The sequence below is a fragment of the Nannobrachium achirus genome (assembly GCF_963921795.1).
Source record: "Nannobrachium achirus genome assembly, chromosome: 6".
Taxonomy (NCBI): domain Eukaryota; kingdom Metazoa; phylum Chordata; class Actinopteri; order Myctophiformes; family Myctophidae; genus Nannobrachium; species Nannobrachium achirus.
The window spans coordinates 19,528,645-19,543,781 of NC_137815.1; the positions used below are offsets into that span (position 1 = coordinate 19,528,645).

Here is a 15,137-nt window from a genome sequence, read left to right on the forward strand (position 1 = left end):
TTTGGTTCCATTTGAACACTGTCAGAGTTAAGGGGAGACCTTGAAATTTAAAAGTTTGAGAAACACTGCTAACACATGCTACTGTATGAGAGTTACAGTACACATCTAAACTACTTTTATGTTGTTGTTGTGACTTTTTCAATTGTTCTCGACACTTTATACTGTATATTGTTTAACTTAGTTTGCTCTGTATGGTTGATTCTCCTGTATGGTTGATTCTACTTTCTTGTTTATTTCTGTCGCTCGGCTGTACACAACAGTCCTTTTTCTTTTTCCTTACTTTCCTGTAACCTTAACTGCTGTGAATTTCTGAATTCCTCCCTTGGGATAATAAACGTATCTATCTAGAGTTACCCATGACAACAAGAGAATGATACTGAGTGTTATGGTCATAGTGAACTCAGAGCAGAGGTAAATGGGAGGGCTGTGAGCAGAAAGGGAGGGAGAAGCTGCCAGAGTAGGTGGGACCGGGATGCAGTGAGAGAGAGAGAGAGAGAGTCATCCCCTCCCCTCTCTCTCCCAGCTTTTCTCTTGCTGTCTCTCTCTCTCTCTCTCTCTCACTTTTGCTCCCTCTCACAATCTTTTGCTCACTATCTGACCACACACACAGTGTGGGCCAAGTGAGTCAGTGATCAGAGTGTTTGCAGAGAGCGTTGTCTTTTGATCCCATCTCTGTCTTCAAAAACATGGTGTCCTGACAGCATTCAGACCCCCCCGTCCGTCTTCACCGTGGACAACATCTGTGAGTGGAGGAGAACTGTTAAGACTTTGGTGCGTGTGTTTGTGTGTGGGGCTCTTCCAGCTCTCTCAGGATTACCACAGGAATATACCCACCCTCCTTTGATTGCGTGCGAGCGTGTGCGTCGTGTGCCCTCGTGCCATGTCTGCCCCTGCTGCCAAGGCGAGCGGGAGGGGATCGGCATGAAAGGCGGCCGCCACAAACGGGAATGTGCTTGCCCACACCTGTTCCAAAAGGTTGTCACCAAATGTGGCTGCTGTTACGTCCGTGTCACAGGTACGTATTGGGCTCGTGTGCCACCGTTTCAGGGATTGCTCTCTTCCATCACGAGCACTGCTGCGGTGGAGCTGAGTGTGGTTTGCTTGCAGTGTGTAGCACAGCATGTCACCCATGTATAAATATGCGGATCTACAGAGTCAAGCTTTTTTTTCTGTTAATCCGTCCGCTCATAGGTCAGATACCACTGGGGGATTTGAGCAATGCTTTGACACGCAGAGATGGAGTGTGTCACAACAACACCGTCAGGGGCTCTGTTTCTGAAGTCAGAGAGAAGAATCTACTGACACCCCTGAGGAATCAGGGGACTAGAAAGACACTGAGTCCCCTAAACTTCTTTTGCCATCATCAAGTTACTTTTCTGACCTTTCGCCGTTTGGACAATGCTGCTGATGATACGAGACAGAGAGCAGAGCATGCAGTGGCATTGTTACTACGAAACATTTGTTGTTAGTTATAGAATTCAGGAGGAAATTGACGAGGATTTAGGAGAAAGTGTTCTTGAGCAACTTTAGTTTTTTTTACAGTATAATTGCACTGTTTGTAGAGTTGAGTAGCCATAACAAGATCGCAGAGGTAGATCCATTTGGGATTTTGTTGTTTACATGCGGTTTCACTTCAGTACGCGCAGACAGTGTTTGTTTGGTTGTGTGTGTGACACATATAGAGCGTTGGGTCGCTGGCGTTACAGCCTCAGGTCCAAACACAAAGTGAGAGACAGACCAACATCTGGAACTCTGCAATGTCTCGGAATGTGCTGCTCTTGGATCATTGAATCATGGAAACGCAGGAGTCACTGAGTCACTCTCCCAACATTCCTTTCCTCAAAAAGCAAGGCTTAAGAAGCCCCCCTCAACTCTCTCTCTCTCTCTCTCTCTCTCTCTCTCTCTCTCTCTCAAACACACACACGCACGCACGCACGCACGCACACACACACACGCACACGCACACGAAAAGGTACTCACGCACACAGATGCCCAGATTGCATACGCTCACACACACACACACACACACACATACACACACACACCGCTGTCCCAACCTTTAAATCCTCTGTTGTTCCAGTTGTCAGAGGGTGATTATAGAACAGTTCTTCTCTATTCTGTGATTCATTGACAGACACAAGACCTGCAAATAACAGATTTTATTGTATTGTATTGTATTGTAGTGAAGTTGAGTAGATTTGTTTGGGAGAGTTTAGGTGACCTTCTGCAATGACAACCAGCACAGACCCCGTCTCGCCAACTCTCTTGTTTTCCATCTAATCTTATCTTTCTCTTCTGCCTTTCCCCATTCAGTTCTCTAGAATCAACAGGGAGTCCGGAGGAACATAAAGCGGTCAGACTCTTAACTTCTTTTTTTCACGCTTTCCCATCCGTTTTTGAGCCTTGTCTTCCTCTGTTCACTCCTCCTCTTCCTGGCCCTCGCTCTACTTTCATCCCGTAGACCAGGGTTCCCCAATAGGCGGCCCGCGGGCCATTTGCGGCCCGCGGGGGGCTACTGTCTACTAGCCCCCACCAACCCCAGTAATAATGGTGGTATAAGAGCAGCAACAACACTAGTATATCGTCGTTGTCAGGTGGAAACCTCGTATCTCCAAATTTGTACGTTCTTTGGCAAAGTAAAGCCCGGCTTCATCATACAAGGCCGTCTCACAAAAGGTGCGAGGCGTTGTGTGCTTGTAGATCGGCTGTTTTCATGAGTTTAAATCATTTTTTAAATGATAAATGCAAAACGAACGGTTTTAGACATTAAGACATATAAGATTTTCACCAGACAACGACGATATCTGAACTGTCGCTGGAGTAGTGGAAACACCACCGCCCCCCCCTGCAATGTTGTGGCCCTCGGCTTGGTACCCTAGACATAATTCGGACCTTGGGGAAAACTAATTGGGGAACCCTGCCGTAGACCTTTTCCTCTTCACTGTCACGTCAACAAATGCGCTCTCTCTCATCTCTGTCCCTCCTTTCATTTGGCAGTATATTCAGCCACGGTTTATAAACACAACGAGACTCCGCTTGATACCGTGTGTGGACGTGTGTCGGGGGGGGGGGGGGGGGAGACACACTCCGAAAACTATTTCAAGTCCCTCCAGCAAGTCAAACCATCTCATAACACATAAATCACTCTAGTCTAGTGCATAAGCCCCCCCTGTGACTAATAGTCCATTAGCCTGCTGCAACCATGTGCATGTGATGTCATCACTGTACCATCCTGTGTATAAGTGAGCCAAATAGAAAGGAAATTGACCCTGTTCGTGGCAGTCAACCCGCCCATCCCCCCGAGTATGATTTAATAGCAAAAATGGTCGCCGTTCAAATATGGTCAACGGCTTTGTGTGTCCGTGCCGAGGTTTGTGTGTGAGCTGACAGTGGAGTCAGTCCAAAGACCCGGTTCCCTGGCGCACACACAACCCTGAGCGGATAAACTCAGTGGCGTAAAGTAACTTTAAAAAGTACATTTCGTCGTTGTCGGGTGGAAACCTTGTATCTCCAAGTTTCAAATGTGTACGTTCTTTCGCAAAGTAAAGCCCTGCTTCATTGTACAAGGCCGTCACACAAAAGTAGTGAAAACAGCAGATCTACAAGTACACAACGCCTCGCGCTGCGAGGCGTTGTGTGCTTGTAGATCGGCTGTTTTCACTAGTTTAGTTCTTTTTTTAAATGATAAATGCAAAACGAACGGTTTTGGACATACACGTTTTTCACCCGACAACAACGATTTGCACAAGTAATGTAACAATTTTGAGGTGTTTGTACTTTACTTGAGTTATTTCCAATTTCCAATACTTTTACTTCTATTCCACTACATCTCAGAGGCGAATATTGCATTTTTTTTACTCCACTACAATTATTTGAAAACTTTAGTCACTAGTTAATTTGCAGATATAAATGATTACAAAACATACATTCACTGATTTAGCCCTATTTTGTACCTAGGCTAGGCTTGAAGATAGCCGATCTACAGTACAAGCTCACAACGTGTCGAACATTTTGCACTTTTACTTTTGGTGCTTTGGTTGTATTTTGATACCAATACTTCTGTACTTTTACTCAAGTACATTTTGAATTCCAGACTTTTACTTGTAAGGGTGCCCTCACACCAAAATACCTAGAGTGGAATCCGCCAATGCATTTCAATGAGAATGGAGTGTTTTTTGCCAGTAGAGGATTTCTGCAAAAAACGCTCCATTCTCATTGAAATGCAGAGTACTTCTACATTGCAGCATTGATACTTTTACTTAAGAAAACAATTTAGTTATTTTTCCACCACTGCTCAACAGCCGTGACAAGCAGTTAGTAGATGTAGGGTGATCTATATATTTGGGGGATGAGAGGAGTGCAGGCCGCAAGGTATTTTCCTTGGCGAGAGCCCAAGAGGAAGTGAGGCCGGGGCTGTTGGAGTGCCAAAATGCCTGCGCTTTATTGCAATGATGATGACTTCATCTAATGGCATGCACCAGCTCTGACCCTCTTTATAGACTTCTACTTGCACTCAGTGAGGCAGTGAGAGCTGCTGAGGACAGAGAGGGATGGAGAGAGCTGCATGGTCAACACATCCGTGGTCAACACGTCTGCGGTGCCCTTATAGCAGGGTTCCCCAATAGGCGGCCCGCGGGCCATTTGCGGCCCGCGGGGGGGCTACTGTCTGGCCCCCACCAACCCAAGTAGCAATGGTGGTATAAGAGCAGCAACAACACTAGTATATCGTCGTTGTCGGGTGGAAACCTCGTATCTCCAAATGTGTACGTTCTTCCGCAAATCATGCAAGGCCGTCGTACAAAAGTAGTGAAAATTGCAGATCTACAAGCACACAACGCCTCGCACCGCGAGGCGTTGTGTGCTTGTTGTGTGCTTGTGTGCTTGTGTGCTATTGTGTCAGAGTTAAGTGGAGACCATGACATTTAACATTTTGAGAACTGTTGATTTAGACCAAATCTCTGTATTAACGATTAAACAGGATCTTTCTTTTACAAGGCTCCCTCAATTGTATCACGATATCTACGATACCTCTGAATAGGAATATCGTGGAGACATTGTATCGTGGAGACATTGTATTGTCTCAACGATAATTATCACCACTAGTCCTTACCCGTTCAAAGATATGAGCTCCGAAATGATGTGCAGTGTGTGGGTTATGGGGTGTGCACTGTGCACACAGTATATGAGGGATGGAAAGTAACTTTCTGGTGCTTACATGATAATATGTAGGAGCATCAATGTAAGAAATACCGTTTCGTTTAAAGGCTACAGAGATACTGTGTACCGATCTACATGACAACATCTGAAAGAGGGCCAGCCAACACCCCCCCCCCCCCGCCCACCCACACACACACACGCACACACACGCACACACACACACAGAGCTGGTTAAACATGTTGCCCCATGCTAGATGCAGAATATATATGCCTCATGCTAGATGCAGAATAGATAGTAGTTACACCATAAAAATGCTAATATACAGCATATGATTTGTGAAAGTGTCAAACGGGCTTCACAGTTATGTCAGGTGTGTTCATATGCTAATGGTGATGCGATTTCAGATCAATTGCTCCAGCCACTGAGGAGAAACGCTGTGACAGACAGACAGACAGACAGACAGACAGACAGACACTCACTCACTCAGACAGACATTCGCAAAATTATAGTATAGATATCGCCTACCCCTGCCTGATAGGATAGGATAGGATAGGATCGGATCGGATCAGACTTTTCTTGGATGCAAGAATCTCAAGTTGCAACACAGACACGTAACATGTGGATAGGGGCTATAGAGATCATTAGACCTGGGGTAGTGTCTTGGCATTTGAAGTGGCGTTCCCACAGCATCTAGATAAGTAACTGCTGTCACTGACCATGACCATTTAAGGGTGTGAGCGGGGCACACAGACCACTCTGTGATAGAGAAAGACCATGACCATATAAGGGTTTGAGCGGGCACACAGACCACTCTGTGATGGAGAAAGACCATGACCATATAAGGGTTTGAGCGGGGCACACAGACCACTCTGTGATGGAGAAAGACCATGACCATATAAGGGTTTGAGCGGGCACACAGACCACTCTGTGATAGAGAAAGACCATGACCATATAAGGGTGTGAGCGGGGCACACAGACCACTCTGTGATGGAGAAAGACCATGACCATATAAGGGTGTGAGCGGGGCACACAGACCACTCTGTGATGGAGAAAGACCATGACCATATAAGGGTTTGAGCGGGCACACAGACCACTCTGTGATAGAGAAAGACCATGACCATATAAGGGTGTGAGCGGGGCACACAGACCACTCTGTGATGGAGAAAGACCATGACCATATAAGGGTTTGAGCGGGCACACAGACCACTCTGTGATAGAGAAAGACCATGACCATATAAGGGTGTGAGCGGGGCACACAGACCACTGTGTGATGGAGAAAGACAGGGACGTGCTAGGCCCCTGATTCAGCCTGGGAAAAAGAGTTGTGGAGGCCCTCATTGCGCGCTATAGAGAGAGATCTCTCTCTATAGCGCTGCTGCTACTCAAAGATTTTCCATTTCAGATCATGACAAGTGACAAGCCAGTGGGCCAATTACATGAGTTATAATTCGTCATTGTCGGGTGGAAACCTTGTATGTCCAAAACCATTTTAAAAATGATTTAAACTAGTGAAAACAGCCGATCTACAAGCACACAACGCCTCGCTCTGTGAGGCGTTGTGTGCTTGTAGATCTGCTGTTTTCACTACTTTTGTGCTACAGCCTTGTATGGTGAAGCAGGGCTTTGCTTTGCGAAAAAATGTACAAACTTGAAACTTGGAAATACGAGGTTTTTCTGCCCGACAGTGACGATTTACTTTGTTGGCCGCCCAGCCCCCAAAATGGAACGAAGGCCGACATTTTATTTTTATTATGTTCCTAATGGCCGGCCTGGACCGGCCGGGAATGAACCGGCCGTTTGGGAGTTGTCCCGCTTTTCCCAATGGCCAGCACGTCCCTGGAGAAAGACCACTTTGTAGTTTGCACCACAGACCGCAAGAGGGTCGTCTCTCTGTCTTTCGGTTGATCTTTCTCACTTTTGTGTAATTATGTGTGTGTTTGCGTGCACAGTGGCGAATTAAGGATTTTCGGGCCCTGGCGCTTCTCCAAATCAAAGGGCCCCCCCGCTACCCCCCGCCCGACCCGACCATACAACCTTTTTTTACGACATTTTTACCACTCAGTAGGCGTTCCCAAGTATGATGATGATGTCGCGCGCATACCCTCTATAGCAGGGGTCTTCAACGTGTTCAGGCCAAGGACCCCTTAGTTGAGAGAGAGATGAAGCAGGGACCCCCACAACCTTTTCATAGATTCCATATTGTTTCATTGTTAGACAACCTTAGTTGAGAGAGAGATGAAGCAGGGACCCCCACAACCTTTTCATAGATTCCATATTGTTTCATTGTTTGACAGCACACTCATCAGTGTATTTTGGATTCATGTCAATGTGTTTTCAGATGTTAAACCACTTGAACTGTCAAAAAAACTTGACCTTTCACTCTGTACTTAGTCTGCTCTTTTTCCCCCCTACACCAAACCTACTGCAAGGCGTTGTGAGCTTGTAGATGGCTATTTTTGGCTAAAGTTCTCAGGATATGGACACTATAGGGTTCAAGACAAGTGCATGCATATAAAAAACTGAGATTTATTTTTTTTGCTATCACACAAAGATTTGGAGGACCCCCTGTAGTAACTCTGAGGTCCCGGACCCCCTGTTGAAGACCCCTGCTCTATAGCTAGACAACCCCTACTGTTCTTCTAGTCAAAATAGCAAACATGAACGCGGAGCTAAACTAAATTAAAAGAACGGCTGGCGTCAAAATGCAAGTGAGCATAGTGTAACTCCTCCTTGGTAGTGGCACTCTCTGCAAACCACCCCCACCCCCACCCCTCCTTCCTCTGTAAACATACCTGTTAATCCTACGTGACTTTTCTACCAATATGCATCGTATTGTATGATATTGTATGGTTGCAATGTATTGTATTATAAGTACTATATTACTGATGAATTACAGTACAGTTTCTCATCCTTTTAGCACAACCTCTGACTGCGCTACCTGTACTGTCAACAATCCTGCTGATAAAGTATTCAGTCAATCAATCAATTCTAATCTAAACCAATGTGAGAATATGAAAAATAGATTGGTTGGAGTTCATTGTTATTATCTTCTAGCAGCATCAGCAGATTTACAGGGTTGTCGTCAGGGCAGGAATTTTATGGAGGCCATGAAGGCCATGGCCGTCGTTGCCCCTCAGTTTCGCCTTGTGCCCCTCAAACCAATGACATGACCTGAGCTGACTGTACCACTTTCTCCTCTGTCTCTTTCTTGTCAATATGTAGACAGTAGACACCGGTGTCTCTTTCTTGTCATGTAGACACCAGTGTCTTTTGTTGAGATTCTGAAATCTTACCTCCCCAGAGTCCCATCTTTAAACCAATCCAGTGACTTTGATTGGCTGGGCTGAGCATGGATCAGATTGTAAATACCATCATTTATCTAATTCAACATATTCTTTCACAAAAATTGTGTTTTTGATTTTGTGCCCTAAAAAAGGCCAAGTGGCCTTGCTCCTAAAATGACAAAATTCCAGACCTGGTTGTCGTTGTCACAATGATGAGAACTTTAGAATTACCCCTGGCTGATGTGATGCAGGTTCAATTAAAAGGAGAAAAAATATATCTATCTACTAATGTCCCTCCAAAGGCTCCATACACACTGGGTGGCACTGATGGCTGTTCATCCCAGACCATCCGGATTACAGTGAGGATGCTGAGCACTATACAGTCAGAACTCTTAATCCTTCTGTTTCGTTGAGGACCTTCATTGTTCTATGTGACTACCTTGTTTGTTGTTTTTTTGTAAGTCTATCTGGATGAGCGTCTGCTAAATGCCTAAATTGAAAATTGTAAGCTGTACATCAGTGGTTGTCAAAGGGTGCTTTTTGACCAGCAAAGAACCGGTTCAGGTTCTTTCTTCCGCAGTGGTGAAAGTGAGCCGGAACGGCCGGAACCCCCGTTCCGTTAAAACATTTGGGGCCGGAACGGAGTTCCGTTAAGAAAAGGAGAAGCCAGCTGTCAAAATCCCATGTTAAATAACCTGCCACAAACGCACGTCCAGGAAGAAAACAATAGCCTATACTAAAGTCAGATTAACATACAGTAGGCTACACAAGTGTTACTAGTTAGACTATATTTTCTGATAAAGTGCTTCTAAATTATTCCCGTGGGTTTGTGTAGGTCAGTGTAATCGATTCTGTTTCAGTGTTTGACACGGAGCGGGTAGAGTAGAGGTGGGACGTTCGTGAACGAATCGAGTCGTTTGAACGGCTCTTTGAAATGAACGATAGGATTCGGTTCACAGTAGGGAGCCGTTCCTTCGAATGAGCCAGTCTTTTGAACGGCTCTTTGAAAGGAACGGATCCCAGAGATCCGGCTCACTTCAAAGAGCCATAAATCCCATCTCTAGGAGAGACTCCTGCCATGGTGCCTGCATGCGCAGCCTAGACCAAAGGCAGAATAGACCAAAATAATGATTCTATTCTGCATCTAGCTTAGGTATTGGAAATACTCCAGTAAAGCAGGCTAGGCTATACTTAAAACCTGTACTTAAATACAGTACTTTAGTAAATGTACTTAGTTACTTTAGATAACTGGTTATAATAATATTAATAATAATCTATATTATCTGGAATTTATAATAGAGCTTTCAAACATGCTTTACATGTGTGTGGGGGCCTGGGGAGACAACAAATAAGAGAGCAGGATATGGTGACATGACTAGGATAGAATAATGTTGCTCTACCAGCATTTCTTTCTTTGTTGATGCTGCTACTGTATGTGTTTATGTGGATATACTAAACAAAATGTTGTTGTACAGTGACCATAAACATCTTATCTTATCTTAGGTGATTCTGCTAGCCCTACTGCTTACCCTTCTGTATGGAACAATGAACAATATGAAGAGGCTTATTATAGATATTTCCTTTAGGATTTCAATCATGTTTCATGTTACAGTAGGTGTAATGCCATTGCCTAATTCAGGTGTAGGACCTGGAGTGTTTTTATTGTGTGTATAACTATGCCAAAATGCAGTTTTCTATGCATTTCAGGGGTTTTGGGGGGTTAGAGCCTCCCAATTTTTTTCCGGCCGCGCAGCTTCGCCGCGCGGCCAATTTTGGGACAGTTCCGGCAAGAATTTCAAACCACTTTCACCACTGTTCTTCCGCCTATGGGATGAACCAGAGGTGAGCTTTTCCACCGAGAACCCAGTTGGTTCTGAACCGTAAAAGTTGGTTCGGAACAGGAACCACAAAATCCTTGTTTTTCCAGAGAACCGTGATGACAAGGACAATGGCTATATGGTTCAATCTGGTGGAAACGCAGGCCGGTTCGCGTCCGGTTCGCAAGAACAAACCAAGGTTCCAAAACTGGTTCTTGAACCAAGGTTCTTTTGGTGGAAAAGGCCCCAAAGTGGATTCCAGGGACTCTCTAGGTTCCTTTAGGGTCCAAATGGACCCATACAAGTCTCTAACTCTGACAGTATACGAATGGAACCAATTTGTATACTGTCAGAGTTAAGGGAATAACTTGACATTTTTAAGTTTGAGAACCACTCCTGTAAATGGTAGGGTGTAGGAAATGTGTTGAAACAACACTGTAAAATTTAAGGATGTGTGACGTCTTCAGTGATCACAGTGTTGCCCTACAAAGGCAGAGTGCAGTAACTACGTTTTCGGACACACCGATTTATTTGTCTCGCCCAAAGGTCAAATTAGCCTTCATGATATTGGGGGATAAACATTTAGCTCAAGAACAGATATACAATCAGTGTATTATCACGTATATGCCTATATCTCATTTGACTGACCAGTTGTAACACTTTTAAACCAATTTTTTAGTGAAATTCTTGTACGTGGTTACTGCACTTTGCCTTTGTAGGGCAGAATCAGTCAGATTCCCTTAACCACTCGTTCAATACACGTGAGCGAACGTGAGCGAACGTGCGCGTGTGCGCACACACACACACACACACACACACACACACGCACGCACAAGGCATTTGCACAAGCAAGCAAGCTTATACGGCACATGCACTCATGCGCCGCTAACATTCTGGTTGCGGTCCATATGGCGACCCAGCTGTTGCCTTGTGGGAAAAGGGTTCATTACATAAGCACCTCAAACAAACACCGCGCGCCTGGGCCGCTCACCATGCTTCCTCAGCGCTGCGTTGCACGTCACAGCTTGACCATTAAGCCCCATTAAGAGCCGGGCTCATAGAGAATGCTGATGTGTTTGTGGAAAACCTTTGTTGCAACCATTTCCACATGCAGAGACAGGGGCGTCACAAGGGGGGGGGGGGGGGGGGGGGGGTTGGGGGGGGGTGGGACTGAGGAGTGCATCTCTCCACTCCGACATGTCTCCTTTCCGACATGTCTCCATTCCGACACTAACCCTATCTCTAACCCTAACCCTAAACCTTAGGCCCATGGGAGTGTTGCCACTCCGACAATAAGAAGTCAATTTCGGAATGGAGAGAGCCTCCCGGGACTGAGTTACTAGGGCCCAAGGTGGAGTGGCCTTAACAACCCATTTAGAACGGGTACACATTATTGTGTATCATTATTTTATGCTTTAACTATGTGCCGCGCTGCGAGCTTGTAGATCTGCTATTGAAAAAATCGTGAAAATTTGAATTTTGACCCGAATCTATAAGTGTCTTTTGAATCCTTCTGAGATTTAAAAAGGTAGGCAATCTGGCTAGCCATCGTCAAAGAAAAGGTCCTTTTCACTTAAATGGAGCTCATTTAGTCTGTTCTTGAGAGACTACTATGTCAGTGGTTCTCAAACCTTTTCATGTGAAGGACCCCCAAAATGATATGTATTTGGCCACGGACCCCCATCTCAAAATATTTAGTTCCAGGGACCACCCAGAAGCAAAATTTGAGTTACAAAAGTTCGCTTTGAAAATACATATATTCAAAGATTTGCACACATTTTTCAAAAATAGCAGATCTACAAGCTCGCGTGAGCTTGTATATCTGCTATTTTTCACTGGTTAAAGCATTCAATAATTCTAGGCCTAAATGGGTTAATTATTTTATATTTAGCTATTGAAAATAGCAGATATACAAGCTCACAGCAAACTGAAACTGAAACTTCGGGCTGATAATTCCCCTCGGCTCCGCCTCGGGGAATTATCACCCCGTCGTGTCCATATAAGCCATAATGACCGCGCAGCAAGACCTTATCGCATACTTAGCTATTGAAAATAGCAGATATACAAGCTCACAGCAAACTTGTAAATCTGCTTTTTTTTTTTAAGTTGTGAAAATGTGTGCAAATCTTTGAATGTACGTATGTATTTTTTAAGCGAACATTTATAACTCAAATTTTCCTTCACATGAAAAGGACTATGCACCATTGACGATTTTTCAAAAATAGATCTAAGCTCGCAGCGTGGCACTCGGTGCCGCACTGTGAGCTTGTATATCTGCTATTTTTCAATAGTTAAAGTACCCAGGGCCCAGAATGTGGTGCGACACCCCTGCCTACCTGTCCTGTCGGGTCGCCTCACTTCTCTAGGCAGTTAAGATGGCTGTTTAGTGGCATTATATGACCAGACACTAAAAGCATCATATCAAATATAACGAGAGAGAGGCATAGGAAAGATTAAAAACTTTACAGCCACTGGACCGTCGTGATAAAAGACATATTTGTACTGTGAGCGTCTGAACATACCGTACGTGCTTAGGTTATCTGATATATCGGATCTCTCTGATTTGAATATCAGAATCAGCGACTACAGACATCAGTATGGCAGATTAGTTTACTTTTATTTTTCAACATTTCAGCATTAAGCACATTGCTGATGATGTTAATTATCCAGCGTAATTATCTTTTTCCTTTTTACATTTTGGAATGCATAGAAAGGTACATTTCGGGTAGCCTCGCAGGCCATCCCGAGCTACGTCATCACCAATATGCTTCCTTTCTCGGTCTGGTGTCCCTCCCATCGAGCCTCTTTATGGGGCTGTTAAGTATGACATCATTTTGTAGGCAGAGGAGAATTTCTGCCCCCAGTTTCTGTGAATCTTTTTACTATTTTTACTATTTACACATTTTTCTTCTCTTTGTTGTTGAAAGGAAAGTGTTAGAATTATACTTTAGTCGTTTTTGTTTAGTCGTTGTTTTTTGAAATAGCGAGGGACAGAAAATGCTCTGGGGGCAGATTCTCCTCTGCCTACAAAATGATGTCACGGCTTAAAAGCCCCATTAGAACTTGGGTTTCTAATTTCCAATCAAAAGGCTGCATTTTGAGCGACCCGTCTCACACCGCTCCTGATTGGTCGAGCGGCTGCTACAGCTCTCGCATTTTGTAAACAAACATGGCGGACCCCATGTCCGACACGAGTTCACAAATCGCAAATAAAAGCTGCATTAAGCGAAGTTTTATCTGAAATCAACGGCACCTCATAACTAAAAAACGAACAACAGTTTCTATCTGGAAAAGACCTGTCAGTCAAAGTAAGTAACTACGTAATCGCGTAATGCGTTGTCTATGGACAAATCCCAGACTCTCCCCTGGGAGAGTCTGGCTGTTGCAAGGCTACGTTTCGACTTTCGAGGGGCGCGGTGGTGCAACGCTGTCGCCTCACAGCTAGAAGGTCCTGGGTTCAGTTCCCGCTGGGGACTCTGGGGGCGTGTTCTCTCCTCCGCGTCATCAGTTTCCATTGAATATTCGAATATCAAAGTCACTATTCGACTTTGTTCACTGAAGTCGAATATTCGCTTATTTTTATTTTTTTATTGTTTTGTCTTTAAAAAAAATATATATTTCTTCATGGTTTATAAAGCTTGGCTTGATAGGAAGTCATAAGAACCCTGACAAGCACTTGGAATTCTAGATATTACATTTAATGTGACTCGGTTCCGCAGATAAATATTGTGAAAATAGACGATCTACATGCTCACAACGCCTCGCAGCACGAGGTGTTGTGAGCATCTAGATCGGCTATTTTCACAATGTTCGCCTCTTGCTTACTTAATATTTGACAGTTTGGTCAGTTTGGCCAGTCCTGTCGGATATTCGACTATTCGAATACTCTGAGGTTGAATAATTAGAATACTAAAAATCACTATTCGTGAATGCCCTAGTAGGTACCCTCGCAAAAAACATGCAGTAATCCTGGTCTCTATACTGCCTCCCCCTGGCCAGCTGGGGCACCTGATGGAGGGGAAAGGAACTCGTTGGAATAACGTGTTCCATCTACATGCTACGTCCAACCGGGGGAAACTCCCCCCTGTCAGGTGAAACGAAGCGGCTTGGGCTCCTCATGCATAGAAGGAAGCATGAGGTCAGTCCGTTGTTCTCCCCAGGTTGGCAGAGGGAGTGTAGCGGCCAGGATTACATAAGACAATTGACACCAGGTGAAAGAAATGGGTTACAAAAAGGTGGGATAAACATTTAAGAGTTCAAAAAGAAAGGTACATTTAAACCACTACAAGTGCTTAAAAGAGCTGGAAATGTAATATAGAGTAAACAAAAAACACGTGAAGACAGTGGAATGAGATACCTTTTAGGATACAGAGATCTATATATTAATTAAATATGAATATTGGAATCTTTGAGAGAGATCAGCCTTCCTTTTCTCCTGATCTGAATCTGAATCTGCCTTGACAAATCCATATCAGGCGACATCTGGCTTTAATGAATGCTGGTTGGAAGTAGCAGTGGAATCGGTTGTTGGTAGCATTTTTCTGACGTTGTCATGTCGGCTGTGTTCCCAGTGTAGAGTGAATGTAAGGATTGCCTCTGAAATATTTAGGCCTAGAATTATTGAATGCTTTAACCAGTGAAAAATAGCAGATCTACAAGCTCACAGCGCTGCACTCTCGGTGCCGCGCTGCGAGCTTGTAGATCTGCTATTTTTGAAAAAACGTGATATACAGTATATATATATATATATATATATTTTGCAAGTCTTTGAATATATCTTTTTGAAAGTGAACATTTGTAACTCAAATATTTGCTTCTGGGGGGCCCCTGATACAATATTTTGAGATGGGGGGGGGGGGGGGGTCCCTGGAACAACAT

The 15,137-nt window shown here is 44.4% G+C and overlaps 1 protein-coding gene across 1 annotated transcript in view; it reads left to right on the top strand.

Annotated features, from left to right (window-relative positions):
* Positions 1-921: 921 nt before the first annotated feature.
* The window catches only part of arhgef25b (Rho guanine nucleotide exchange factor (GEF) 25b), a gene marked incomplete at both ends in the record, with an annotated part of 54,889 nt that continues 40,673 nt past the window's right edge, over positions 922-15,137 (top strand). The window contains one exon of the mRNA XM_080728008.1: positions 922-1,015. Within this exon, the coding sequence (XP_080584134.1) occupies positions 922-1,015 (94 nt within the window). The remainder of the gene's footprint in view (positions 1,016-15,137) is intronic.